The sequence below is a fragment of the Cannabis sativa genome, chromosome 8, assembly GCF_029168945.1.
Source record: "Cannabis sativa cultivar Pink pepper isolate KNU-18-1 chromosome 8, ASM2916894v1, whole genome shotgun sequence".
NCBI classification, from domain to species: Eukaryota; Viridiplantae; Streptophyta; class Magnoliopsida; order Rosales; family Cannabaceae; genus Cannabis; species Cannabis sativa.
This window is the reverse complement of record NC_083608.1, coordinates 43,918,862-43,942,468: the sequence shown is the minus strand read 5'-3', so window position 1 is coordinate 43,942,468 and position 23,607 is coordinate 43,918,862. Positions and strand designations below refer to the sequence as shown.

The 23,607-nt window shown below is 32.7% G+C and overlaps 3 protein-coding genes across 14 annotated transcripts; 1 reads left to right on the top strand and 2 right to left on the bottom strand.

The window, feature by feature from the left end:
- Nucleotides 1-2,504: 2,504 nt before the first annotated feature.
- On the top strand, nucleotides 2,505-5,915 carry LOC115700607 (rhamnogalacturonan I rhamnosyltransferase 1). 4 transcript variants are annotated; one of them, XM_030628211.2, is made up of 9 exons: nucleotides 2,505-2,628; nucleotides 3,007-3,627; nucleotides 3,711-3,778; nucleotides 3,870-3,958; nucleotides 4,065-4,230; nucleotides 4,338-4,627; nucleotides 4,724-4,928; nucleotides 5,022-5,179; nucleotides 5,291-5,915. In XM_030628211.2, exons 2-9 carry the CDS (start codon nucleotides 3,309-3,311, stop codon nucleotides 5,544-5,546), a joined length of 1,551 nt encoding a protein of 516 aa, XP_030484071.2. In that variant the 5' UTR covers nucleotides 2,505-2,628; nucleotides 3,007-3,308; the 3' UTR covers nucleotides 5,547-5,915. The 4 variants fall into 4 exon arrangements, with proteins under 4 accessions (XP_030484071.2, XP_030484072.2, XP_030484069.2 ...); XM_030628212.2 differs by lacking the exon at nucleotides 2,505-2,628 and adding an exon at nucleotides 2,659-2,839; XM_030628209.2 differs by lacking the exon at nucleotides 2,505-2,628 and adding an exon at nucleotides 2,670-2,921.
- Nucleotides 5,916-9,474: 3,559 nt separating this feature from the next.
- On the bottom strand, nucleotides 9,475-13,582 carry LOC115700913 (transcription factor BIM2). 9 transcript variants are annotated; one of them, XM_030628584.2, is made up of 8 exons: nucleotides 13,276-13,582; nucleotides 13,085-13,175; nucleotides 12,840-12,924; nucleotides 12,353-12,422; nucleotides 12,175-12,270; nucleotides 10,363-10,790; nucleotides 10,027-10,156; nucleotides 9,475-9,857 (listed from the first exon to the last, which is right to left on the bottom strand). In XM_030628584.2, the coding sequence occupies exons 2-8, from the start codon at nucleotides 13,149-13,151 to the stop codon at nucleotides 9,747-9,749; spliced, it is 987 nt and encodes a 328-aa protein (XP_030484444.2). In that variant the 5' UTR covers nucleotides 13,152-13,175; nucleotides 13,276-13,582; the 3' UTR covers nucleotides 9,475-9,746. The 9 variants fall into 9 exon arrangements, with proteins under 9 accessions (XP_030484444.2, XP_030484443.2, XP_030484442.2 ...); XM_030628583.2 differs by having other exon boundaries at nucleotides 12,175-12,243; nucleotides 12,326-12,422; nucleotides 12,840-12,945; nucleotides 13,276-13,538; XM_030628582.2 differs by having other exon boundaries at nucleotides 12,840-12,945; nucleotides 13,276-13,538.
- Nucleotides 13,583-14,486: 904 nt separating this feature from the next.
- On the bottom strand, nucleotides 14,487-19,234 carry LOC115700554 (O-fucosyltransferase 27). Its single transcript, XM_030628123.2, has 10 exons — nucleotides 18,737-19,234; nucleotides 18,203-18,287; nucleotides 17,603-17,673; nucleotides 17,397-17,485; nucleotides 17,063-17,306; nucleotides 16,823-16,935; nucleotides 16,651-16,741; nucleotides 16,430-16,558; nucleotides 15,591-16,141; nucleotides 14,487-15,467 (listed from the first exon to the last, which is right to left on the bottom strand). The coding sequence occupies exons 1-10, from the start codon at nucleotides 18,926-18,928 to the stop codon at nucleotides 14,993-14,995; spliced, it is 2,040 nt and encodes a 679-aa protein (XP_030483983.2). The 5' UTR covers nucleotides 18,929-19,234; the 3' UTR covers nucleotides 14,487-14,992.
- Nucleotides 19,235-23,607: the final 4,373 nt, after the last annotated feature.

Sequence of the window (23,607 nt, the reverse complement as noted above, 5' to 3'; positions counted from 1 at the left end):
TTAGCTTCCATTTCATGAATGAAAACAACCTTGAACTGGCTTTGAGAGAGCAGCTATCACGCGACCTTGACTGTCACGAACAATGGCACCCACACCTAGCATTTTTGTAGCTGAATCCACAGTAGCATCAATGTTAAGCTTTAAACTCAATTCTATTTACACCAAATTAATTATGTATCAAATTCTATATACTATTAATGGTGTTGGGTTTTGAATCTACACTAATTTAGTGTATTTTTTTTTTTTTTTGCATTCTAACCCTTATTTTATTTTATTTTAAAAATAATCTTATATTTTAATCCACAAATTAAAATTTTCACAAAAATAATTATTTTGAAACACTAACATATTTGAAAATACAAAATAACAATAACAAAATATTAATATTAAATAAAAATAACATAACACTAAATTATAAAACTAAAAAGAACAACATAAATAAAAATAAACATTTATTAAGTAAAATAATAATTTAATAATCAAATTGATTATTTGAAGATTTTAACCTTGAAGAATATCAAAATACACTAAAAATACACTAATTTTTTTTTTATTGTTTTTGTGTAATTTTTTTTTTTTTTTGAAATCATCCCTAAATTTAATCGGGACATAAAGCGCGATATGTACACATATTTGTGTACAATATGAGATTAGTTGAGTATGTTATGGTTTGTGAATTTAAGAATTAATAGATTATTGTTCATTTTAGATGAGATATTCACATCTTTATTTTTAAAAATTTAATTCTAGGTTTGTAACAAGAAATATCTGTAATAGGGATTTTTTTTTTTTTTTTTTTGAATGTGACGAAATCTAGGTTTGTTAAGTATAAATTTATTTTTTTCGTTTAATCTAAAAATCCAATTAAAAAAAAGGGTAAATACCATTTTGGACCCTCTGTTTTGCAAAAGTTACCAATTGGACCCTGTGTTTTGTTAAATGACAAAATGGACCCTGTATTTTCTAAAATAGTACAAATAGGACCCTGAATTGATTTTTTGTCAAAATAAAGTTGAATTATAATCCAATCTAAAAGTGCTATGACAAAACTGTTTACATTTTTTGTATCTGTTCGTATTAAGCATTGTCTTCAAGTTGGTTGTATTAAAAAAAACAGTTGTCAAAAATTAAGCTCAGGGTCTTATTTTTACTATTTTAGAAAATACAAGATCCATTTTGTCATTTAACAAAACACAGGGTCTAATTGGTAACTTTTGCAAAACAGAGGGTCTAAAATGGTATTTACCTTAAAAAAAAATTAAAAAGATATTGAGTTTTTAATAATTTTACCTTATTTTTTTAAAAAAACAGATTAATAGAAAATTAGAATTTTTTTCAATTAATAATTTAGTGATAACAAACACTATTTGGTCAAAGTTTTGGGATAATAAAAAAAATCAATATTTACCATTTTAAGGGTAAAAAGGAGTAGGAATTAACATATGAGTATAAGAGTTATAATTGTATAACTGTTATATTTAATTTTTTTAATAAATTGTTCAAAAAAAATAAAAATACTAACTATTTAAAATTAAAATCATGCGTAGAAAAACAATGAGATCAATGGTGACAACATGTAGATCAATTTCATTCCTTAAACATTTAAAAATGTTATGTTTACCTAAAAAAAAATAATTATAAAGGCAAATATGTTTTTCACTCTTGCATCTCTAAATATTAGAGGTTTTCTTATGCCAATGTTGTGTATTATTGATATTAGTTGTCTTATTTGAAAGTGGAATTTTTTTGAACTCAAATCTTCTGCCTATCTTATTATTTCATACCCAATTAACAAATTTTGATTTTTAATATATCATCCAGAAAAGAAAACATATACTATCGTATAAGTTTCTAGTTATGTTTCATAGTTTGAATTTTAATGTGATATTAACAATATATCTATTTATTATTCAAAACAATTAGAGCTAAAGTTGTGATTATATGGTCAAACTCACTAAATTATTTGTAGCATCATGATTTCCATGGATTTAGCATACCATATATTTGGTCCATAATTATACCAAGACAATTGTTATTAAATACCAAATATAATTCGGACCCAAAAAATTATATATTTTAGTAATGTATAATTCATGTAACAAGACAGCTAGATTCTAAGATTGATTGATTTTACTTATTGGCAATATTATGCTAAGATTTCTTCTTCTGACAAATCAGTAGAACATTACCAGACAACTTGACTATTTCAATTATATATTTTAGGAAATTAGAAAAAAAAAAAAAATGGCATACTGTTTATTTATTTCTAACCATATTCCTTAAAAAGAAAAAAATGTGGGCTAAAAAATAGTCACAGGCGCATAATTTCCTCTTTTAGTTATTTGAACTTATGTATAAGAAAAAATCTAAAAATTAATTTATTAGGAAACTACTGCAATTTTTTTCATCACCCAATTGGACAGTATATAAATTTTAAAAAAAATTAAATGAAATTTAGGAAAAAGAAAATAAAATAAAAAAAAATAAAGGGGTGTAGGTGTATATATATATATATAAAGTGTTTGATTATATATTATGATATTCAAGTTTGACGTTGTTTGGTATTAAAATGCTTTACTCACGCCTTAATCACAGGCTTTTGAAACTTCAGTTTTTGCTGTTAAAACGGTACGATCTTTTCGATCATTCTCTTATCAACACCTCATCTCATATCATTCCTAGTCTTTGTTTTACAATTACATACATTATTATTATTATTATTAGTTGAGTAAACCCACTTAATTCTCCGGTGACTCTCCTCGGATCTGGTCGGAGAGTTTTACCGGAAAACCAGGTCTTACGTAATGATATCTTTTGGGCTTATAAAAACCCGAAATGGGTCTGTCTCTATATTTTTATATGTATATTCTAAACACATTTTAAGTACTGTGAAGAGCAAGTTATGAGAATCTTAGAGATGGGTTGATTATTTTACTCTGTTTTTTTTTTATGAATTCAAGAAAAGTTCTTATTTTTATTTATTTATTTGTTTTGTACATTTTCTAGGTGATTAGTGCTTCGATTACGTAAGAAGAGTCAGCTTGTCTTGTGCTGAGAGCAAGAGCAAGAGCAAGAGAAGATAAAGATTTTTGTTAACATTATTGGTCATTGATTTGATCTGTTTAGATTAAATTGAATTTATTTTTTTTAGCATTGTCATCTTCTACTACTACCCATTTAGCTTAAGGTTGCCTCTACCCAAACTTTTTGGTTCTTTCTGTGTTTGTCTGGTTCTTCAAGGGAAACTCTTTTTAAAGCAGTGATTGGTGGAGTTCAGCCCTTTTTGGTTGGTGGGTTTTGAAAATAAAATGTGCAGAGTAGGAGAGTCCAATAAGGACTGTAATTACAAGGAAGAGAAGAAGAAGAAGATGGGTCTCAAATTTTTGCTTAAGCTTGAGAATTCAAAGATTTTGATGGGTTCAAAAACCAGGATGAGATTGTGGATGATAAGGGCTTTTACGACTGTTTTTCTCTGGGCTTGTGTTGTTCAGTTAATGATGTTTGGGGAGCTATGGGGACCAAAACTGTTGAAAGATTGGCCTTCTTGTTTTACTACTTATCAGGATTTGCCTTTGGCTAATACTTATTTGTCTTCTATTCCACCCAAAACTGTTTACCCACCAAAGAGTGAGTTTCTGATTTCAAACACAGAATCTTTCTTTACTTAGTAAGCTCAAAATCTCAATTGGGTTTCTTCTCTTGTGTTTCAGGGATTTACAGGAACAATGGTTATCTCATGGTCTCCTGCAATGGAGGACTCAACCAAATGAGGGCAGCGGTGAGAAAACTAGCTACTTTTATAATGATTATGGACACTTCATTTCCATTTTTTGAAACCACATTGTTATTTATTTGTGCATTTTCTGCAGATATGTGATATGGTTGCTATTGCCAGATACCTGAATGTCACTCTAATTGTTCCAGAACTAGACAAAGCCTCCTTTTGGGCAGACCCAAGGTGGGTTGGGTTGGTTTTATCTTTGTACATTTCCATAGTTTCTTTCTTCAAACTGGTATTAAATTGCTTAAGCTTTTCTTAAGAGTGAATTCCTTGTTTTTTGCAGTGAGTTTAAAGATATCTTTGATGTTGACCATTTCATCTCTTCCTTAAGAGATGAAGTAAGAATATTGAAAGAATTGCCGCCAAGGGTCAAGAGAAGAGTTGAATTGAAAATGTTTTACTCTTTGCCACCAGTTAGTTGGTCCAACTATTCCTACTATGTTCACCAGGTTGGTGCAAAAAGATAGAACACTTCACTTGCTTGTGACCTTTTTTCTTCTTCTTCTTCATATTTTTCCTGAATATTGAAACTAATTTCCAAATTTTGGTTCAACAGATTCTTCCTCTGGTGAAAAAGTACAAAGTTGTTCATCTGAACAAAACAGATTCTAGGCTTGCAAATAATGGCTTGCCTACTCAACTTCAGAAGCTAAGATGCCGAGTGAATTTCAATGCTCTGAGGTTCACTTCTCAGATAGAAGATTTGGGCAGAAGGGTCGTTAGGATATTGAGAGAAAAGGGTCCTTTTCTAGTTCTTCATCTCAGGTATGAAATGGACATGTTGTCTTTCTCTGGCTGCGCGCATGGTTGCCGCCCCGAGGAGATGGAAGAGCTCACAAGAATGAGGTAATCTTGGTCCCTATCTAGCTTCTAATACTTACACTCTTACATAACCTTTTTATGACCAAATCTTATCTTATGAAATTTCTGCATGATTTTCAGATATAATAATCCATTGTGGAAGGAAAAAGCTATAAATTCAGAGTTAAAGAGGAAAGAAGGGCTGTGTCCATTAACACCAGAAGAGACAGCACTAGTGTTGAAAGCTATTGGTATTGATCGTAATGTTCAAATTTATATTGCTGCTGGAGAAATTTATGGTGGAGAAAGAAGGATGGCAAGTTTGAAGGCTGCTTTTCCTAACTTGGTCAGTAGACAAAAACATAAGATCAATAACCTTTTTTATATATATATTTATAAATTACAGAGCCATAAAATTTATATTTTTTTTATGGAGCAGGTAAGAAAAGAGACTCTGCTGGAGCCCTCTGATTTGAGGTTTTTCCAGAACCATTCTTCACAAATGGCAGCACTAGATTATTTGGTCTCCCTGGAAAGTGACATATTTGTGCCCACTTATGATGGAAACATGGCTAAAGTTGTTGAAGGCCATCGCAGGTATTATATATAATACATATTATGATTCTCTATATTATTAATATTATTACATTTTTTGTTCTTGATATCATAAAACTTTGATCTGAAGTCAAGTATTTTATACAACTACAGATTCTTAGGTTTCAAAAGGACTATTTTATTGGACAGAAAGCTTGTGATTGGTTTAATAGATCAGTACAAAAGTGGCTCATTGAATTGGGATGACTTCTCTTTGATTGTTAAGAAAGCTCATACTGATAGAATGGGGAATCCAAGTAAAAGAGTAGCTATACCAGATAGGCCTAAAGAAGAAGGTTACTTCTACTCAAATCCACATGAGTGTTTGCAATTGATAGATGATGATACATTATTATTGAAAAGCTCATGATTCTTTCTATGGTTGGTTTCTCCTGATTAATTATATGGTCATTTACAAATGATCAAGAAGACTATTCTTTCAGTCAACTCAACTCATTCAATGACAGGAAGAATAAAACTCAGTACAGCAAAATATGTAGAAAGTAACTTGTAAATGAAACCTTTCATAGCATTTAATTTATTAAAAGCAAAAGCAAAAAGAGAAAACTCTGGAGTGAAAATGAAGCCTGCTATTTCAGGGTCATTTGCAGAGCCAGCTAGTGAAAGGTTTGGGTTCTCTTGCTGTACTAATTCAATTCAACTCTTCATTGGATTGATTGTAAAGTAATTTTTTTATGCCAACAATAAAGAAGATTATGCCAGCTCTTAAAGTTAAAGATCAATGGTGGTCAGTTTCTTAGTCAAAGTATTATTTTAATAAAAGTTGTATTAAGTACACATTTAAGCATAGTCTGACTAATTATATTCTCCAAAAGAGACAAGAATTATGATATGCAGATACATTCACAGAAAATATAGCTGTCTTAATTCTTATCTTTATAATATAAATAATATTGAAGAATTATTTTAGCACCTGGAAAACATCATTTGTGCTGATTCCAATGCATTTTTCATTGTGGGGTTTTGACTTAATAATTCATACAAGTCATCATTTTTAGTGACTCAAACACTAACACTGGGGTGGTGGGTTGGTGGGTGGGTTGGGTATCTTCTCTCTTATTTTATATTTTATCATTATACACACATACATAATTATGTATATTATTATTATATAAACATGGGACTTTTTCAATACAATGTGAGGAAAGAACAGACAATTAACAATGATGGGATCTTAGAAAGATTGACACTTGGTCCTCTAGTAAACAATGAGACTGTTATAAAATATTCTATTCAAGTCATCATTAAAAATCTAAACTTTTTTTTATTGGATAGGAAAGAGAAAGAGTAATAAAATAGGTAAAAATGGCAATGAATGATCCAAGAAAATGTTCATTTTTGGTGGGTGATCCAAGAAGGGCACAATCCAATCCATTAAGAAATTGAGTTTGGTAATAATTCATATTTTACATATATAAATGCTTATTATATCAATGGCCACTTATGGTGTGTGTTAATGTTCTACATAAGGGCGGCTATTAAGGACTTCAAACGTAGCTTTCACAGTACACAACCAAGAAAAGTGGCCATGGCACCATTGAGATTTCCAAGGGCTGTCCTTAATTTCAATTCATAAATAGCAACAGTGCTAAGTTGGTGAAATGCTTTTTTTCTTTTTTTTTTTTTCATATTTATAATAACTATTGTTTAATCTAACTCTTGTATTGAGATTGAGGCAATGAGCCACGGCGTAATTGTAGTTGAAGCTTTTAATCATTAATGATCACTCACAGACTATAATATTCATACTTTTTTCTCATTGAAAAGTGTTTGGAAACTCATTAAAATTATGTTATATTTTAGTATTATACAGAGACAAACTAAGGTTTAGTGTCTTTGGACATCTAATATACTTTTTTGTCACAATGCTAAGGCTCTAATCCACATTACCTTCCACAATGAAAATTATATTACTAATGTAATAATATTATAAGGTTAAACTCTCAAAACAAATAAGGTAATAGTTTACATTACTATTCACTTGCTAGCATTAACTCATTTCAAACAGTCCCTAAGTTTCATTTAATTATGGATATTGTCCTAGCTCTAAAATTTAATTATTTATCCCACTGATAATCAAACTGTATTATTTTTTTAATCTATTTTCGTTTTATAATCAGTACATATTTATTGATAAGGAAAAAAAAAAATCATTTTCTTAACACCATTTTCCCTAAATCAAATTTTGTATCAGTTTCTACTACCATGCCCAACATTTTTAATAATTCCTGAGAAACATAAATTTCAGTGCTCATCTCTTAAATAAAACAAAAAGATAGAGTATGAAAGATAGCTCGAATAACGAGAAGTGATAAGAATAACTTATCCGTGGAAAAAGAGTTGGGAAGAGCTCAACTATAGAAAAGGAACTTGAAAGAGCAACACGCTTGATTTCTATTTTATTTTCAATTGAACGCAACATTTAATTAAGACTAAGGTGATGTTTGATTGAGAGGAATGAAAACGTAAGAATAAGAATGAGAATGAAAATAAGAATAGGAACGTAATCAAATTTAAAATACATAAAAATAATTGATAAAAAATCAATAAATTTTTTCTCATATTACAATGGAATAGTTTTTTTTTTCTATTTTAAAATAGAATAGTCATTCCACCAAAATGGTAGAAAAGACATTTCATTGAATAATATTCTGATACATCAAAATACAACTAAACAAATAAATAGAATAAAAATTATTTTATTTCCATTCCATTCTATTTTATTACCTCCAACTAAACGTTACTTAAGAGAAATGGTAAGGGAGAAAAAGAACTAAGGTGGCGTTTGGTTGGAGGTAATGAAATGGAAAAGAAACAATTTTCATTTCATTCCTTTGTTTGGTTGCATTTTAAAGTATTTAATGATTATTTTATCGATTTTTGTTGCATTTTAAATTTTATTCTATTCCATTCCCATTCTTATTCTCATTCCTATTCATATTCCTATTCTTATATTTTCATTCCTCCCAACCAAACGCCACCTAAGAGATGATAGCGGACACCTTAAGGTGTCAAGTACTGAGGTAGTATATTACTATTGGTATAATTTAACATTAAGTTACACATATTTTAATTTAATAAATAATATAAAAAATAACTAACCACGTATCACATTAGTATAGTATTAAACATCTCAAAGTCTATAACAATCCTCTTTAACTACCCGTGAAAGAAGAACTTCAATAAGGTAGGAGATAAAAGAATTGATGAAAGTAGAAGTATGAGAGAATATTCTACTACTATGCTATGTGGACCAATTAGAATACATGTTTCTATTTTTGAACTCATTTTGGAGACCTTAGATTAGATTCATTAAGCTGAAACTAACTTATACGTCATTTCAAAGTGAAGAACACAATCATCAAGTTGAAATGTTTGTTCCAAGGATTCATCGACAACAACTAAAAAAAAAAGATATTTTATTTGAAAAGTTTTTCTTTGAGAGGTTTGGAGACAAATAAGAAATGAATAATTATATAAAGCACCATTTTTTTGTAAAATATTTATATTTTTACGTTCAAAGAATATTTTTTTACATTTTTAAAATTTTTCAAAAAATAACACGAAAAATAATATAAAATCAACAAAAAAATTACATAAAAGTAACATCAAAATAACAACAAAATAACATACCAATAACAAAAGTTCAACAACAAATTAACAAGATTACATCATAAAAAGACCGTATTTTCTGTAAATAAAATTAAAAAAATCGTAAAAATATTTAAAATTTAGTAAAACTGTATTTTTATATATTTTTTTTTTTGTTTTGTTTTTATGAAATAATCCCAATAAAAAAGCTATTATAACATCATTGATAGCCCATCACATTCAATAATATAATATATTAAACCATGTTAAGAAGCAACCTTTAAGATATTTATAATTAGTGTCATGTCCCACTATTAGGTTACGTCTTATAAATAATTAGTAATTTTCTATTATTATTATTATTGAAATAAAATAAATAAAATCTAATAATAAATTAGACTAGTAACAATACGACAATTTATAAAAGTATAGGCACCATGAGTGCCCATAAAGACAGTGGAAAATTTCTTGTCTCTGAACTTTATTCTCATAAGAATATAAGTGGCTGGTGGTCATCTTTCTTTCAGCAAAAATGGTACATTAAGTATAAGCCTTACTCCATCTTACTAGATTCAAAATTATGCACAGATTCACAAACGCACATAATGAAGTACTCAGTGGGTGTTAAGGGTAAGCCAACTAGCCAAGTAGATTCTAACATAATAGGATAAAAATCACACCTAAAATAAATCTTACAAATGTGAGAGTTGCTTCACTATGTGCATGGAATTGTCTATTCAAATTGAAGTACAATCAAGCAACTGAATTTCTGAAACTTTCTTCTAAGGTTATCCATGCGCATGGAAATTGGAGCATAGCACAAGCCGCATACACATGTACAATTATCCCCAAAAAAAAAAAATACCCATCCAATACCCCTCTCAACTCGAATCACCCCACCCCCCAAATTAAAGAAATAAAAAATAAAATAGGAAAATTAGGCAGCTGAAAAAATAAACTACTTTTCACCTATTCTGAGCCTCTTATGAGCTCGATCGAACTTGTCATCTGTACTGGTTACTTGATTGTTTGCCATTACCTGACTGTTCAGTGACAGGTTTGCGTGATCCTGAACAAACAACATGTCAAGAAGAAAACAAATAAAAAACGTTAAAGGTCTGCATGTGAATAAAGTCTAAGACCTTTCGTTGTCGATTTACATTCTAGATTTCTATGTAAAATATAAAGTATTGCAATGCTAAAATGAAACACTGATATTTAATTGACTCGAGAAAAACCTTTGAACTGGATGCAATCGAAGTTAGTCCACTATCTGTTTGATTCGCAACATCAATTTGCACTGAGATTCTGGTCTGTGATAAATCCACCCCTGAAGATCGCAGTGCTTGTTTCAAAGAATCAAAAACCCTGCTCAACAACACAACTGTACTTAGAAATAGCACATACAGTATCTTTCCACAAAAAATAAAGTCAGCAAGTAATTGTGCCAAGTACCACATGGGAAACAGCACTTTAAATAGAATTTTAATAAAGCAACAACATTGTATTAAAACAATGCCGAAATGTAAGTTTTATTTAAAAACAAAATCATGAAACTAGTGGCCAATGCTTACCCTTGGGAGTAAGAATTTGACATTGTAAGAGATCCATTCTTTCCCTCCTTGATACTCAGTGCATTGTTTAACAGTGAACTTGCAGTTGTACGCCCACCTTGCCACAATTCAGGTAATGGTTGTGGCAGAGGATCTACTTCACTGTCATCAGAAACAGATTCCTGCATAGGTTGCATAGGAACACCATGCCTCCCACTAGGGTCAAACATATTTGTTTGCGGCACGTTAGGAGGAACTGATAGAGTAGCTGATCCGGGGAGGTGATCTAGTGTTTTGTAAGCCATAGCAACATTCATGTCAGACTCCAATGAGTTTTGTTGACTGGGAAGCAATGATGGGGAAATAACAACATTATTCGGAAGATCAGAACCATTCTTCACAGCTTGAGAAAGATCAACAAAAGTTTCTGTAGGCGCATGTTGATTTCTCTGTTGCAAACAAATGAGGGAGATGTCAACAAGTCTCACTCAAAAGGAATATGACAAACTCTTAAGCAATATGCCCAGCAATCTAATTGGTTGACCACCTTAACCATTCTAATTATGACTTCAAATCAGAGAGAGCACATAGTATGTCTTCTTTAAGTTACTTAATTTGGTTTTCCACAACAGCAAAAAGGGCATGTTAGGATTCCACATAGAAAAAGTATGAAATTAGTATATAGCTTATCAGGCATCATCCACTCATAAGCAAGTCTTTAGGGATTAATTTGTACACAAGTACATGCAGCAAATGATACCAAGGCCAGCACCCACAAGTTGCAGGCTAAGTACAGGATTAGTTTATGGTTGATAACTACTTGAGCACCCTCTTCTCGTAAGCTACTTTAAAGGAAGTGAGGTCTACCAAATGGTTGTAACAGAGCAACTATCGATTTTATCAATATGAATTTCAAATGTGTTTTATAGCTGCCAAACATCATTATTATCACACTAGTATATACAAGTGAAAAAACAAATCTAAATGCAGAATAGTGTCCCAGACCAAAAAAAAAACCATGAAAAATAGCAACTTTGTTAACTAATGACATCAAATTAATGCAATCTGAATACTGAAAATAGAGGGAAGACAAAACAACATAAGAAGTCAAAAGAATCACAAATTAAACAAAGGAAAACTTTCTGGTGGCGTTCAATTGGAGGTAATGAAATGGAATGGAATGCAAGTGAAACAACTTTTATTCCATTCATTTGTTTGGTTTTATTTTAAAGTATGGGAATGTCATTCTTATTCTAGCTGTGTTTTTATTTCTTCCAGCCAAACGTCACCTAATGGGGTGTTTGCTATGTGAGTTTGAGTTGATGGGAGTAGACTTGGAGATAATATGAAACTCATGCTTTGGAGGGGATTAACATTACCACCATTTTAATTTAAAAAGTGAGATCTACTTGGAAACACAAACCCTTTGATCATTAAAATTTAATTTAATTTTTATATTCACATTTCCATCAAGTCTAAACCTCATATCAAACGCTCCATCTAATCACAACTATTACAACAAAATTATATCAGTTCTCTCATACAGCATGCTACTTGAACAGAAATTCTGAGCTCACATTTGATCTAAATCGTTATTAAGTTTTCCATCAGAACTTTTTACAGACAAATATCTGGTTAATCAAAAATGTATTACACTTGCTTTTATGTATGATACCCAAGATATCTAATCCCACGAACTATATTGTGCAGCTATAACACAGGCACTATCAAATATCTATAAATATATAAAAGTTCATATATTTTCATGCTAACACACATTCATATTAACTTTTTCTTTATTAAGAAATATAAACGCAGTGAGCATTAGATTACCCATGGATGTAATTTTGCTGGTTCCGAATTCCAACCTTGGTAAGATTCCTCATACATGTTTATCTTCTCCTGTAAATACTGAACGTACTCGATAAGCTGCATACAAAGAGAACAGAAAACATGAATCCTGACACTGAAAATGTTATCATACATAAGCCTTATACATACAGACAATGACCTCCAATAGGAACGATGCCTTGTCTCTTTTCTGATCACTTTGAGGTATGAGCTCTCTAAGTATCTGAAACCTGCATTTAAAAACATATCATATGGAAAAGAAGTCAAAATTTTCGAGCCAGCAAAACCATAACATCAATCAATTTACGCCATAATATTACATGTGAGAGATTAGTATAGTTTATTACATAAAAAGAGTATTATTACATATATAATAACAAACCATTATATCATAAAGTACGGTCTTTAATGCTTTTTAATGTTCCAAGTACTAAAGGTAGCATTCTTAAAACAAAACTCTAAAATTCTGGTTTAATTTAGCTCCTAATATCATTTATAAAGAAAAAGAGGTTCATACATGAATTGGGCAACCATCTTTTTCTCATTATTCTTTTCTCTCAATTTCATAATGCTAAGGAAACAAAATAATAATAATAAGTAAAGACAAAATAACAACAGCAATAATAAAAACAAAACATAAAGGTCACCTCTCATTAATTTTGCTCCTCCTACGCTGCTCAGTTTCTGAATGCTTAGACCTATTTTTTTCCCTACTCTTCCCATCTACCTTCCCTGAAAAACCACTCAAAACAACTTTACACGCTAAGAGAAATTAAAATATTATTAAGGGAAGAAATTCAAGCTTAAAAATTTAAACCAAGAATACAAAAGAAGGATAAAACCCAGTTAAGCCACTAGACTCTGGTCCGAACTCATAAATATATATAAATACCTTTGTTGTGGGTCACCTCTTCTTCGTCTTCGAATTCCTCTTGGTGACCCCTCGAAGACTCCACCATCTCCAATACTCACTTTCCAACACACTGAAAATTATGAGAAAATACAGAAAAAAAACCATGATGCCAAATCAAAAAAAAAAAGTGAAATTGAACAAAAATTGTGAGGGAGAGAAAGAAGTCGGACAAGTAAGAGTGGCAGCGCCGATGAGAATGTGAGGCTCCAACGAGAGATGTCCGTACAGGTGAGGCAGTTGTAGAGGGTGAGAAAATGAGTCTTAATTTAAGATTGGATTAATGTTAAAGGTGTACAGTTGTTGAGAGAAGGAGCCCTAGTTGATGACTTCCATTTTTGCTGTCTACTTCCCAAAAAAGGGTTATGCTTGTCCTTCACCTTTTTTATTGAGAAATTTCTTCATTTTTTTTTTTTTCGGTGTTAGAATTTATTTGATATTAATTATTAAAAAAAAATGCGAGATTTATTTTGATTTTGGTAGTGGTGGCCACTAACATGCGCAGCCATTGTTATATCCACTAACATGCGCAGCTATAGTTTAACCAACAGTAACACGTGACGAATTCTGGTTTGGGGTACAGTACAAGTGGTTATCTACAATGATATGATATTTAGATTCTGTTCAACTTTGATCTTTGGGCCTTATGTACTTGTTGGGCTTGGGGCTTGAGCCCGCCCTTTTTCCTATATATAAACTATATTTTCAAAATTTAGAAAATATGTTTTTTCCAAAAGTGTTTCATGAAAATGTTCTTCTTCTTCCAAAATATGTATTCTTTAGGGTGGTGGTCAGCTAATTTGGATGGAGGATCTTCTATCTTTTTCTTATGATATACTCAACGCTAATATTTTTTTCAATAAAATTTTGTTCATTGTTCAAAAAAAAAAAAAATTGCCCACTCAAGTAAAGCACCATATAAATATGAGCACGACCTAAAAATATTGAACCTACACCTCTTGTCGGACTTATCTTTTAAAAATATTGTCATGACACAACACGGTTTATATTTTTCTGTAGCACAACATGACACGATCCGTTTTTTAAAAAACACTGATAAATGAGTCTAGCCAACACGACACGTACAAACTTACAATACTAATCAAAATAATACTATATCTTTATTACAAACATATAAACTAAGTCTACAAATTAATTTGCCAAGAAAATTACAAATTAATTTTGTAAATTTGAGTTACAATTTTTTTTATTTTATTTGAAGTTACAGAAACATTTATTTATTTTTGTTAAATATTACTTACAAAAGTGTCTTTGTAATTGATCAAAAATGAAGCAACTCTCATAACAGTAATGTAGTAACTTATTATCTCATTTTTAGCTGTTAATAAAAAATAATAATAATTTAAAATGAATATAGATCTACTAAGCAGAATGAGAATTTATTTCACTGAAGAATAGAACCATAATTCTGATGGCACTTACAAACCAAAAAACATTGGCCTGACAAATTATTTTTAATCATGGGTGTCAAGCATGAACATTATTATATGATACTTGCTTGACAAAGTTTATGTAAATCTAATAATTATAATATTCTAGGCAATAAGAAACTTAACCTAAGACTTTCTAGGAGGCCAAAAAGAAGTTACATTAAATAGGTTATGATGGGGATTTGAATTGAATTACTTACAATGGACTAGTGTTTTTCCTTTCTATCTTTCTTTCTCTATGATAATAGAGCTGCCCAGCAAATGGGCATGTGTTTCGAGCCACTATTTTCGGAGCACAGATGAAAAACTCAGCATTCGAGATTGTCTTTCACTAGCTAGCTAGTAACACTATCTTGTAGGCGGCCAGGCTGAGAGAGGGGTGGCAATGCCTTTTATGAAAAATCGAAGGATTGATCATAGAACTCATTTAGCATACCGGTCATCTCTCTCCGCCCTCCTCTTCTTGATCCTCGAGTTGAGCTTCCTCTTTGTTGTTTAACTCTCCGGCTCCACTGCCTTCTTGGTTTTCACTGTCCTGGTCGAAAAACAGTCCAGATGATATGGAATCATCTTCGTCGAAATCATCTTCATTCTCCTTCTCTCTTGAATGCAATGTAGATTCGTTGTCCATCCATACGGGGCATCTATGAACAACACCGAGTGCAGCCAGGGCTTGTGAGGTGGAGATAGGACTTGAAGCTTGAGTTGTAGTTTTTTCAGCAGATTCATGCCTCAAGCAAGAACACTCTGGAACTGGATGAGAGATGAAAGATTTCGACTTTGATGCTCGTGATGCTTCTAGTAATCCATCAATTAGTGTTTTTCGCAAATGCTTACGCACTGAGGTCAACCAAGTATGATTTGCATGATACAAATGCTCCCGAATTTCATCTAAAAAATTAGCAACTTTTTTCCTGCAAAATCAACCACAAAAATGTATCAAAGCATTTAAAAGGGCAATGTGGGTTATGTCTAAGCTTAAAAACAAAATTAAATTACTTCAAGAACATCCATCTATGTTTTTAAGCAAACATTACCTGTCTGGTCGATATGTTTTCGATGCAGCTGATTGATAAAGTCGGTGACCCATCACTAAGCTTGCGAAATTGGGATGGCCCTTACCATCACGATCGAATCCTGGGATGAATACATCAGCTTCAACGCATACAGCATAATCAATGGCTTCCCATAGTAATTTATGAGCGTTGGTCCTTAATTCTATAACCGTACTGTCAGGCTCATTGTCACTCTCAGCCACCCAGCCCCACCAACCTTCAACGTTATAGGATTTTGGACGTGCTGGAGGTGGGGGAAGCGGTCGAGGACGTGGGCCTGCAGTTTTCCATGCTTCAACTTTCATCTCTTCTTCCATGGAAGGGGGAGTTTTACGAAAACTGTCTTCAAGAGTGGCCTCCCGACCATAAATCCTACTGATTTCCCAAGGGGTGCTAAGAGAAGTCCTGTCGACAACATTCTCAAACATGCCACGAAAAGGAATTAATGTCCTTTGTCCCCCGAAGATCTCCCCCCCAGAAACGTATATAATAGTGTCCCATGAGTATCCATACGCACGGAGAAGAATGCCAACCTGCAGGCATTCAAAACATGTTAAGTTCTCTATCAAGAAATATCTTCTTTATAGGCATAGTTAATACCTCAAAGACAATATTGTTGGATAAAGTAAACTCTACAGAACTGTCATTGTTCTATCGTTTTATGTTAAATGATCATCACACATAACTAATACATGTTTTCCTACAAACCATTTTTTAAGTAAAATCCTAAATCATTGAAGGCATAAGTTTAAAGAAGTATAGAATTAGACAGGCAACAGAAGCCACCAATAACACCGAATCTTGGTGTAACTAATGCTTACCTCTTCAGGCATTAGTGGGCAAGAACCGTTAAGACGTTTGTTAGCTGAATTCACCCTAAGATTGCCTTTAACAATTCCACGTTTAAGCATCCAAGCTCTTTTGTGCTGAATGAGCTCAGTGTGTACATCCTAAGAAAGAAATTAAAAAAACGAGAAGGAAATCAGCTACAAAGACGTAGTGAAGAGTTCATCAAATGTCACTCTGGGTTTGAACCACATGCCTGGAAAAGTTCAGCACAGCCATAATATGCTAGAGCATCTCTAGTCATCCCCGGATCAAATGCAATAAACGGCAGTCCAGGAGCCCGTAACCTTAAGTAAATAAAAAATCAGAATAAGTGAAATTTACGAGTACAACAAAAAGTGAGAGTTTGTGATGAATAGTCAAATGACCTGTTTAATATTTTGGTTGCAAGTTCCTGGACTTCCTGCCGAAATTGAAGGGCATGAAAAGCAACCCTGCATCTCAGCCTCTGATATTCTTCAAGTTCAGGCGGAAGGATAGCCTGTAGCAGATCCAGGAAAAATATAAAACACTTATAAAAAGAACTATTTATGAATTACACATTGTAAATGAATCATCTCAATCAGAAGGAAACCAACCAATGAAGGCAGCAAGATAGTTGTCATTACCTGCAAGCATCCACCTTCAGACACCACTAGTTCAACTACTTGGTGCTTCTTTAGCATAGGGAGAACATGGTGCTGATAATAATATGGCGAAGCAGCGAAAGGCACTTTAAAAACTGGAATTTTCTTTTTTCTCCTTTCCCCTTTAAGATGTTTAGGAAGTGTCTTGACAACTACGACATCTTTTGCTAATGCAGCCATGAATTGGTCCTCATTGTAAAGGTAGGCAAAACTTTTGAACTGAGAACTTCATAAAACACGGGATTTGATAAATTGACGAAGAACATCACTAAAATAAACTTAATTTTGTATTGATTGTTGTCCAAAGAATAACAACCTGATTCCTTTACTACTTGTGGCCGATAGAATCTCCGGAATTACTAAGGTCACGTTAAGAAATCGAGCAACAACAACCACATCAGATATCTGTCAGAAGCAACACAAGAAAAAAAAGGTATGACACTATCATTAAATCCATTAAGGCAGCAGCGACCACTGACTATACAAGTCGTATTCAATTTAAACCATGACAGTCTTACTTACAGCATTTCGGATTTCATGGAAACCCCCTTGTATCCTGACAAAGATAAATCTATTTGTATGTGAAGTTGGATCTGTTACACATACCCGAAAAAGAAAAAAAAAAAAAAAAAAAAGAACAGCATTTAGAAAGTAACTTAAAAGTATACATAAACAATATACAATAAAGCATATTGAATAAGATTGCAAACAGTTAAGACCATCTTATTATATCTAAATCCTTAAAGCTTAAACTAAGAGGAGGTGGGTCAACACTGTTTTTTACTTTACATTTTAACAAAACCAAAACATTCAAAGGTTCAATGGAGAGGAGTTGCAGACCTCCAAAGTGAGTCATTTTAAAATTAAAGTCCCATTACTGCTAACTTTCCAGTGAACTTACTGGGATAAACATTGATCCCAAAAATGAAAGGTCCAAAATTTAAATTTACTATTACCCCATTTTAACTCATAGAACAAGTCTTGAACTTCAAACTTTGTAAGTTAGCATTACTATTATTGTATGACAATAATGTAACCAAGAATTTTGAAACACAAGCTTCCAAAAAATCATAAATTGAATTATTTTCAAATGTCACCAATAAGAAACACGTGAGATCTAACCAGCATAGTATCTTCTTGGGTTAGCATCAGGGTGCAAAGATTCAAGCCGCCTCACTGGTCCCCATAGCCTTTTATACAATCGACTCTGCACCACACACATTAGAATTCAAAAGAAAAACATATGTTAATAAATGCTCTATAGGGACAACCAAAAAAGTACACTCAAGTATATTGCAATAGTATGATCCACGTATCAAAAAATTCAACATTAGTCTCACACAATTTCCTAAGATCAAACCCCCCAAAACAAAACCAAAAAAAAAAAAGGATATTTTTCTCAAAACCCAGATGGCTAAAACATCACATTTCTCCATTCTTGGAGCAAAAACCAATCTTGAGCGCATAATACATCAACATGGTAACAAAAAACCCAGAAGTAAAAACCGCCATGGAAGCTTCCAAAACGGAGGGAAAAGACAAAAAAAAAAACAAAAAACTCAAGCATACGAAAGAGGACAGGAAAATTTAAACAAGAAATAAAGAAACTTAAATCAAAAAAGAGATCTTTCATTGGATGAAATAGTCAAAACTCACGGTTTTGGAGAAGTCTTCACCAATGGATCGTCTAGAGAAGATTGTGATTGTTGACTGGTACTCTGAAATACCCCCATCTGTAAATCTAGCTAATAAGATGTGAACAAAGAGAGAAATAGCAGAGAGAACAAGCCCAACCAAACCAACCCATTTCATTTTAGACTTAAGCACCATCTTTGCTTCCCCTTTCATCAAGACCAATAATGAGTAAAACCAAAAAAAAAAAAAAACCGAACTCCTTCCCTCTTTCTCTCTTAAGAAATTCCCCGTCTTTCTCTCTCTAACAGGACCAGAAGAGAGAGGAAGCAAAGAACAGAGATAGAGTGGTAGTGTATACTGTATAGTAATAATAGAATTAGAAGAAAAAAGGAAAAACAGGAACGAAAGAGAGAAGAGAGGAAGAGTGGCACGTGCGAAGACCTGTTTTTTCAAGTGTGAAAATTTTAGTCTCAGACATGTTACGAAGTATGAGAGACTGTTTTTCTCACTTGTTGTTTGATTGAATTCACCCAACTCACTACTCGGCGCGTGGAGAGCACCGCTTAATGTAATGGTGGTAACAAAATGGAGTACAGTGCTGCAGAGCCCTCAGACTCAGTCTAAGCCAGCTGGGCCTTTTTTTTTTTTTTTCCTTTTTTGGGGTTAAAACGAAAAATGGTAAAATAATAAGGTTAATTAAGATTTTTGACACTTAAATTTTAACATGTACTAAATTATATTTTCAAAATTTTTCTATTCATTAAAAATTTATTTCAACTGAAATTATTAAATTTAAAGATTTTTATCTAATTTCATTTAATTTTACTATTTCAGTAATTGTTTATATATTAAATTATATTTTTCAGACTTTGATATTTACCAAATCATGTACTTTAAACTTTTACATGTACTAAATTATATCCCTGAATTTTTATCTATGTTAGATTTTTTTATTAAAATTGGACAAAACTCATTAAACCTAACAATCTTTATAGTTCAGAGATATTTTTAACGATCTTAAAAGTTTAAAAAACATAATTTAGTATATATAAAGTTCAGAGTAAAAATTTTAATTAGCTAAATAATAAAGCACATGAAAGAAATGAGGCATCTTCACAAAAATAAAAATAAAAATTAACAAAAAAAAAAAAGAAATAAATAAATGTGGCACGTGATTCCGTACTTTTAACCACGTGAGGGAAAAAAGCTTTTGTGGGGGTGAAGGTGATTGATCGTGTAATGGTTATGATGGTGCAATGGAAGAAGTGAAAGGGTCCCCTCTTTTAGGCTATTATTATTATTATTATTATGTGATAGTCTTTTATTTCAATAGCAAAATCTAATGAAGATGCTATGCAGTTTATATTAGATGGTTGAGTTTTTCCTTTTTTTTAAACAATAATTACAAGAATAATGATATAATTATCTGTAATGGTTTGTATGGGGATAGTGAAAAAAAAAAAAAAAAAAAAAAAAAAGGGCAAGTCACATGTGAGTATTTTTAATGGGAAAGGAAAAAGGTCAACTTTTTTAATTTTTATTTTTTGATGCATAATAAAAAGAAAGTACTTTGATGGAATTTTGTTTTTTAGGAACATTTTCTGAAAACTGGGGCAAAAAAAATAGAGATTTTTTTAAGAGTAATGGCCCTTGGGAGATGAAAAATAGGAAGAAAGATGAGTTAATAATGGTGTGAGTGGGGCCATTTTGTTCAGAAAATAAGTAGATAATTTTTTTAAATAGATTTTAGTAGATAAGTTGTTGGTAGCTTCACCAGATATTTTAATATGAACTTATTATGTGTGAAAAAAAATAGACTCTGTTTGGTTTTCATGGGCAAATAAATAGTATTAGGAAGTAATAAATACGGTGGAATTCAATTCAAAAAGAAAAAAGAGTGGATTTTGGAGTGTAAATTTTAGCTAGAGGAAACCAACAACGCCTTTTCCCACTGAACAAGAGTATTTTGATAATTTTTTCACTCTTACACAATTTCAAGAAGAGAAATGCTAAATGATACTAGTGGTGCCTATCACCTTCCTATGTATCAGTATCGTTATTGGTTTAATTAAGTATAAGGTCTCATATAGTTTAATATAATAGCTTTTAGAAAGTATCGATAACCAATCGCAATGCGACATGTCGAGAAGATGCTAGGCACTACTAGTGCCTAATAGCAATGCTCTCTCAAAAAGATACTTTCGATGGTAATAACTCCATAAAATAATCAAATTTTTGGTATTTTCTAGATATGTACTATGTGTATTTACAAATGAGTATAAAACATCTATTTATAGTGTTTAGAGTAGACATTAACTATTAAAATTCAAATTCCATACCGTAACTATTTTAAGTCAGTTATCTAAATAGATGTATCCTAAATTATGTAATGTAATATATAAACACTTAAATAAATAAAAAAAAAAATAAGTTGATTCTCTAAGGTGCATGTCATTTGGTATAGAAGAAAAAGCTCAAATAGAGCAAGCAATAACCAATTCATATGACCACAAGAGGGGTCAAATCCTCAAAAGAAACCAAACTAGAAAACGACTAACTAAACGCCCATTAAGAAAGCTCATGAGCCAACATGTTTCGGGAGCAAGGAATCCAAACGACATCGACCTTAGATAGAGAATCAAGCACCTTCATATAGACTTCTAAAACAAGTATGCCATGCGCCAATCAAGGGCCTTCTGAGCTTGAATTCCAAACACCAACGCTTGACAATTTGAAGCGAACCACCTGACTCCAGTCACGAGCACGACAAAGATTTACCGAGTGGAACAAGGCCCAAGCCTCTACTTCCAGCGGCTAACTCGAATCGATACTCACAGCTAGCGCCTCGGTCACAATTCCTTCCAACTCAATCACCATGATGCCAGCAGAGGCACACATATCCTTACAAGCTGCTTCCACAAATATAACCATTCTTCCATCATTAAGCTCCTAATTAACAACTTTCAACAAGGGAAGATAGTTCAAGGAATTCCATGCAGCATCAAGGCTAGAAGAAGCAGAACTGATTCTTGCAAGGACGCCACAACAAGTAGGGCTAATTTGGTCACGGAATGCATGATCCTGGACAGACCACAATTCATCACACAAACATATGCCAAATTTATTAAACTCACAAATTTCATCCACACCAGCTCCTCTCAAGAAATTTAGGAGTAAAATCTAGGGTTGAGCATCGGTCGGTTTGGTCAGTATTTTTCTATATAAAAATTCAAAATTCGGTTTTCGGTCTGGATTGGTGTAATCCAAAAACTGACTGACCAATCCAAAACTTATCTTAAAACCAACTGTTTTGAACCTCGGTTTGGTCGGTTTAAACTGCCCAAACCGAACTTTTTTTTAAAAAAAATGATCCAATTCATTCTATAAATACATTATTCTACATTTTACAACTACAAACATACAAATTAATTGTTCTAAAACTAATTATCTTATTCTTTTAACTTTAATATTAATAAAAAAAATGTATTATTTTTATATATTATTAGTAACTATAATACATGCAACAAAAAAATATAATAAATTGATATATATATGTATAACGATCGGTTTCAGTTTTTTCGGTCGGTTAATTACCCAAAAAAAAATCCGACCGTTTAATGGCAGTTTTAACCTGTTGCTCCTAAAATCGCCCAATATACGTGGACCAGTCAAGAGGGGACACGTGGATCAAATTACTTGGGAAGAACTGCTAAGTCTTTTTATGACACCAGGAAGCGTTATTCGTATGGGTCCCGGAGGATATACCCGGAGTACAAGGTACTCCCGGAAGCGAGCATAGCTTGAAGGCACTCCGGGATGTGTCAGGTCTCTCCCGAGAAATCAAGTCGCATTTAATGCTGCATGGGAGGAAGCGTGTTGGGACTGTAACACGCAATAAAGTCTGACGACACAACCCCCAAACAGCAGCGCTACAGTAATGATCATTTAAGTCTAGCGACGGCTACTCTGCGAAGAGTCACGTCAATCATAAGACAAAAAGGACATTCTCTATAAAAACCCTACAGCACCTAGGGATTTGACCATGCATCACCCATATTCATCGGAAATGCCCAACTTTATGGATACTTACAGACACATATGTAAGAACAATTCTAGGGATTACCCCACCAAAACACTATAAATACCCCCTCAAAGATCATTTAATGGGGTCGGAGAATCTTGGTTGCTCAAGAGCAAAAAGAGAAAAAACTCACCAAGAACATTCTTTGTATTAAAGAGAGAAACATTCTCCCAAGTGTAAAATCTGTATTAAAGATATCCATTAATAGCAGTGGCTCGTGGACTAAGGCTCATTAACGCCCCAACCACGTAAAAAGTCTTCATCTCGCTTTCTTACAGCTCATCATTATATTCATATTTTATTGGTTGCCGAAAACCTCGGTCAACATTTTGGTGCTTTCATTGAGAGCTGAGGAAAGCTGCTTCACAACAAGCATTTAACTTCACGATAATGGTGGAGACGAGAGCTACACGTCACCCTCGCCCTCTAGAAGACGCTCAAGATCCCAATGAAGAGGATGTAGCCTCAAGGGCAGCAGAGGAATCCGAGGAAGAAGTTCCAGATGAAAACCACGAGGAGCATCTCGACGAGTACGCTTACGATGATGGAAGCTACCAAGAGCTGGTGCTCCTCAGACAAAAAGCTATCGATCACGAAGCTGAGATCGAAGCTCAGAAAGTGCAAAATCAAAAGATGCATGAGGTGATGCTAGCCATGCAGAAAGCCATGGAGGCGGTGGCATTCACGTGCATCCCAAGGCAATGGCCGCCGGACTCGACGGAGAGCCGGCCTACGTCTTCGCCTAATTCCCGGCGAAAGGCCTAGGGAACCTAGCCCTATAAGGCACCCTGCTGAGGAAAACCAAACAAAA

Coding starts and splice junctions, on each gene's coding strand:
- LOC115700607 (XM_030628211.2), top strand. CDS start 3,309: ATGTGCAGAGTAGGAGAGTCCAATAAGGACTGTAATTACAAGGAAGAG. Junction 3,779..3,869: donor TCAACCAAATGAGGGCAGCG/GTGAGAAAACTA, acceptor CATTTTCTGCAG/ATATGTGATATGGTTGCTAT. Junction 3,959..4,064: donor TCCTTTTGGGCAGACCCAAG/GTGGGTTGGGTT, acceptor TGTTTTTTGCAG/TGAGTTTAAAGATATCTTTG.
- LOC115700913 (XM_030628583.2), bottom strand. CDS start 13,151: ATGGTGGAGTCTTCGAGGGGTCACCAAGAGGAATTCGAAGACGAAGAA. Junction 12,244..12,325: donor TCTGTATGTATAAGGCTTAT/GTATGATAACAT, acceptor CAGTATTTACAG/GAGAAGATAAACATGTATGA. Junction 9,858..10,026: donor CGATTGCATCCAGTTCAAAG/GTTTTTCTCGAG, acceptor TTGTTTGTTCAG/GATCACGCAAACCTGTCACT.
- LOC115700554 (XM_030628123.2), bottom strand. CDS start 18,928: ATGAAAGGGGAAGCAAAGATGGTGCTTAAGTCTAAAATGAAATGGGTT. Junction 18,288..18,736: donor GTGAAGACTTCTCCAAAACC/GTGAGTTTTGAC, acceptor TGTGTGGTGCAG/AGTCGATTGTATAAAAGGCT. Junction 17,674..18,202: donor CCCAAGAAGATACTATGCTG/GTTAGATCTCAC, acceptor TATGTGTAACAG/ATCCAACTTCACATACAAAT.